Source organism: Sinocyclocheilus anshuiensis, unplaced genomic scaffold (genome assembly GCF_001515605.1).
Source record: "Sinocyclocheilus anshuiensis isolate Anshui unplaced genomic scaffold, SAMN03320099.WGS_v1.1 scaffold267, whole genome shotgun sequence".
NCBI lineage: Eukaryota > Metazoa > Chordata > Actinopteri > Cypriniformes > Cyprinidae > Sinocyclocheilus > Sinocyclocheilus anshuiensis.
Genome location: NW_015552637.1, coordinates 806,390 through 811,669, shown reverse-complemented (window position 1 = coordinate 811,669; position 5,280 = coordinate 806,390). Strand labels below are relative to the sequence as shown.

Sequence of the window (5,280 nt, the reverse complement as noted above, 5' to 3'; positions counted from 1 at the left end):
CTCTGGAACTGATATATTCTACCACTGTGCCTGTGATGTCTCATGAGCTGATCTAGCAATTTCTGCATGCTGGTCTGCAAAAAACCTTGAAAAAGCTGTATGATCTATACTGCATGTGGTTTTTAAAAAATGTGTTTCAAGCAAACATAAGCTTGCAGTGGTTGAGTCTAAACCTGGGATCATGTTTTAGGGGGATACAGGAGAATGAGAGAACCTGATCAAGGCAAAGAATTCACTTTGTGAATTTCAGATCACCATCCTGTACGGTAATGCAGCAGTAAGCTTCCTATACTATATTTAAACATATATTTTGATTTATCATAGGATATTTTTTTAATCTCCAAACCCTTTAAAGCAGTAGGTATGCACTTAAATATTTATATGAATTAAACATCCTGTCTTCACCCTTAAGGTTTTAAAAGAATAGTGCTTGCAGGTGCTTGAGAATGTAATTATCCATAAAAACCATTTTATTTAGCCATATTTTTTTAATTATTTGTTTTCAGTGACTTTTGGAAAGATTGTAGCTGATATGGCTTTCGTAAATTGTTAAGTCATTCAAGTTCAATTTAATTGTTTTCAGTGCAGCTTAACTCGCTAAAATATCGTATGCAATTTTGCTTCAAATTGTCTTTGTTTTATGCTGATTACATGTTCTAAAATATGAATACAGTTAAAGAACATTTTTGTGGTGTGCTCAGGGTGTTCTTGTTTAGCTGGTCTTCTTGTGCCATGTTAAATCTTTTCACTGCTGCAGCTTCACAGTTTCTTCAAGGATCATTGCGCAATATTTGTTCATATTGTGTCCAAAAGCAGGCATCAATAGCTGCCATGACAAACACAGACATATGCAAAGCATGCAATAATGCAATATACCGTTATGTAGCATGTATGCCAAACATTTTTGCTTTATTTAGTCATCCTGATATCGTTTCAAACCCTTGTAACGTTCATCCGTGAAACAAAAAAGTGGTCATTTTCTCTGATTGCATTGCATCTTTATTCTTATAATGAATTTACTGGTCACCAAGGCAGTCATTGCGCCTAAAATCTCCGAAGGAACGACATGAGGGTGAGTAAATGGCATTTTTGAGTGAAACATGCGCCCTTTTCGACATAAAACGCAATAAATTTCAGGCATAAACTTCATGTCCACTGTTGACAACTCTCGCAAGATAAATAAACAACCGCAGCTTCTAAAATAAGCCCAAAATGTTTTTGATGATTTATTATCGCTTCACATCCGCATGAAAATTTCGTTTGCGTAGTGGCCTCTGTGAAGGCAGCATTTTTTCGATGCAAAATTCATTTATTTCATTGGTGTATCGCGTACAGCGCCGCGACGGTTCTTCATGCTGATTGGCTCAAACGAGTGTCCGTTATTGAAATCCAGAGTCACGATTGGCCAACCTCCTGTCAACGTTTTTCCGTTTGTGTTCGTCAACGTTCGAGGCTGTGCGTGCTCTCATTGGCTGATCCACGGCTTCTGTCAGTGGTTTCCTTGCAGCGGATTGGCTGAAGTATGACCCGCCTTGTTCTACCTGTCTCGCTATGAGAGGCTGAACGATTCTTCCTGCTGTATGGAGCAGAACCGCCCTATTTTTCCCATCTCCTACAGTGGATCTCGTGTGCAAGCCGGTTAGCATGCCACTCTGACGCGGAATCTACTGCAAATAAATCCAGATTGTTCATACACAACGCCAAACACCTGCAGTTGGAGCAAAGACCTGGTTGTGCAGAAATATTGGCGCCGAGGAGGGAGTGGGTTGGTGGAAAGAGGGCTGCGTGGCGGTGGGAAGTGCTCTTCTAACCAAATCCTCCAGAACATGGCGGAGCACCACACCGCCTCCGACTGTAAGCACAAAGCCAACTCCAACGCCGGAGGTTCGGTCTCGGGCAACGGACGGCCCAGCTCCCCGGCTGGATGCGGCGGCAGCGGAGGAGGCCTGTCCGGGGGACTGACGCAGCCGGCGGGATGGCAGTCTTTGCTGTCGTTCACCATTCTCTTTCTGGCCTGGTTGGCAGGGTTCAGCTCGCGACTTTTCGCAGTTATTCGCTTCGAGAGCATTATTCACGAGTTTGACCCTTGGTGAGTATAAAGGCGGGCGGGTTTGTGGCGCACTTTTAATTTGACGTTTGGAGATGTAATGCACGATTAATTTCGCTGTGAGTGGAGTGTCAGTGCGTGATGCACAAAGCTCTTGCTATCCTCCATTCATATCAGCGTAATTGTCTCAGGAAGCGTTTTGTCTCTGTGCGGTACGTCCATGCTTGACAATTTTGACACGTAACCGCATGGTAGCTGACCTCCATCTTTTTTTTTTTTTCTAATTCCAGATAAATACAATTGATTGTGATAGTGCTTGCGCTAGCAAAGTGCTATTTTAATTTAGCACTACGGTTTATTACAATCTGTTGAGGTAACTTATAATGAATATTACAGCAAGGTGTCGTAAAACTCCAAATGAGGAAGTTAAATGTTGTATCTGTTTATTTTAAGTTGTGGTTTATGGCAAGTCGTTTTAGCATTTATCACTTAAAATGGCATACAATGTATTTTGTTACCGTTGCTTATTGTTAATTACAATTATATAATTCAATAGCTAACTAACGTCATTAGTCCTAGTATATATTTAGTTCATTCATTACTAGAGCCTACTAGTTCGACAAATAGTCACTGTCATAGTCAATTCTTAACTATTAATTGCAATACACAGTAGTACTATTCTAGTCAGTTAGTACTGGGAGAACAGCAGCTAGTAACCAAGTACATGTTCTTATGATAAGTAAATGGTAAAACTGAAATAGGTACTATTTAGGAGTGAAAGGTTTATCTGAACCACACATTACTATAGTATCCACTGACAAATTTGCACTAACTAGCAGCAACTGTTTGGATCATGAATAGAAACAAAGGATTAAGTACTAAATGATATAGTTAAACTGAACAAAGATATTTTCACTGTTAGAATAGGTCAAATACATTTAATATGGATCACTGTTACTGTTACCTATTGTTAATTACAAGTATGTAACTCAATAGTGACTATAAGCTTGCCCATAACAATGATTAGTCACTATGTGGTACAATATGGGTCACTGGTAATTAAGTTTTACTAACAATATTAGTTAAGTTTTAAGTGTTAAAAGGACTCTCCATGCAGTGTTCCCACCTCCTGATACTATTAATGTGTGCTTATGTTATGTATTCATAAAATATCCCTATGTTGTATAACAGTGTCAGATTTGCAGATAAGTGTAATTCTCTTGATCCGCAGAGCTGTCAAATGCAAGCTCTTAACTTCTGCTTTAGAACTAATGGTTTATTTTTAGCACTAAATTGTTTAATCCATTCAAGAATCATAGGTATGAATTAAACCCCTTGTGCAGCAATTACATCCAGTTGAGACTCAAAAGCATTCACTTCCCTTTTCTTTAATGTATAGCTTACTGTCAATTATTTCCTCATGCCCTCTGTTAAGAGCAGTGAAGATGTACCTGTTTATGAAAGTCTGTTATATAAAGTCTCAAGGTGGTATATGAGGCTTTGTGAATTTAGGTCAACTTCTGATTTTATCATGATTGGAAATTTTATGGTCACGCATCTCACTGTGACGGATTCTTTAAACACAATAATTGTATAGTCAAGCGTGTGTTAGATTGCATTTCAGCAGTTATGCCACGTCTAGCATATAGAGAGAATAACAGCAGGACCATCCTTTCACGGTATGGTCCCAATTTTCAGATTTACATTCATAACTGCTTATGTTGAGGGTCATGGTGCTTTGCATTCATTAGTCTGAATGGAAGATCAAAGATTTTTATCTATGTGCTTAAACAAGCAAACTCTTAACCAGCCTCCTAGGCTAAAACTAATGATATTCAACGGAAGAACATCTTCATGCAAAGAAGGTGAACATGCTAGAGTATAGTTTTTTTGGTTGTCTGCCAGTCATGGGTTACTAGTGATGTAACTGAAAATATTTCTCTGAAACGGCAAAAAAACCCCCGACTCTTTTCGTTTACAGTTTAATTGTTTTCAAGGGCCGAAATCAATGACCGTTTGAGTACTTTATTATTCTAGAGTAGAAATTTGTAAAAAAAATGAAGGAAAAATATTGAGAGGTGACTCATTGCTGAAGAACTTTACTATTAATTGTTTATTTTTTTTATCTGTTTAATTACATATTATAATTGTTTAAATACAGATACAGATTCCGGCTAAATGAGAACTCTTGTTTCAGTGTTTCTGTAAAAAAGGAATTTCGGTGCATCATTAGTCATGGAACACATAAACTCTCATGTGCAATTAGTTTTAAGAAATGAAAAAAGGCTGGTATGATTTTGGTGGTTTCTTTGGGCAGTAATCTAAAAAAAAATTTTTATTTCATCATGTGGCCAGATTTATTTTTTAGCTTTGGTTATTACTAGTTCTGCTATTGTGAAATCTAGTCATAGACTTGGTACCTTTTTTTTGTGGTTTTTGTATTACAATAGGCATATTAGGGTTGGGCGATGTCTACCAAATCGGGGCTCGCAACACAGTTCGGATTATATTACATTATCATATCACATTTTGAGTCCCCGATCGGATCATTTTTCAGATGAGCAAAAAAAATATGGTTCTTTATTATTTAAGTAACACTTATTATTTAAAGAACAATTTACTACTTCGATACCACAGCAAAAACTAGTAGCATATAGGGATGTAACGATTCGTTCGGATTATATTACATTATCATATCACATTTTGAGTCACAGATCGGATCATTTTTCAGATGAGCAAAAAAATATGGTTCTTTATTATTTAAAGAACAATGTACTACTTCGATACCACAGCAAAAACTAGTAGCATATAGTGATGTAACGATTCACTCAACTCACAATGTGCTATAATTCACAATACTGATTTCACAATACAATTTTCTCACAATTTCTTTAACAAAATGAGATTTAAGACAGATTTTTAAAAAAGGTGTCCTTTTGTTATTTATCAGACCAAAAGGTTGCACATTACTTTGTGAAAATGAAAATGTCAAACGATATACTAACTTGAAATTTTAAAACAAATCCCAAATCAATAAATAAATAATACAAATAAATGTCTCCATGCAAGTAAACTAAGGTTTTGCCTGTGTATTTTAATCACGATCCAAACAAAGATGCTGCATACATGTTATTCAGATTGTAAAATTTTGAAATTTGAAACAAAAACAAAATTGTCTGACTTTAGCTTTGTGATACTACATAAAAAAATCTGAACGAAACAAAAACAGCAGA

General features: G+C 36.8%; 1 protein-coding gene across 1 annotated transcript in view; it reads left to right on the top strand.

Moving 5' to 3' along the window:
- The first annotated feature begins 1,572 nt into the window (after positions 1-1,572).
- LOC107666808 (dolichyl-diphosphooligosaccharide--protein glycosyltransferase subunit STT3B-like) overlaps positions 1,573-5,280 on the top strand; it is a 68,898-nt gene continuing 65,190 nt past the window's right edge. Inside the window, exon 1 of the mRNA XM_016458260.1 lies at positions 1,573-2,089. Within this exon, the coding sequence (XP_016313746.1) occupies positions 1,827-2,089 (263 nt within the window). The 5' untranslated portion in view covers positions 1,573-1,826. The remainder of the gene's footprint in view (positions 2,090-5,280) is intronic.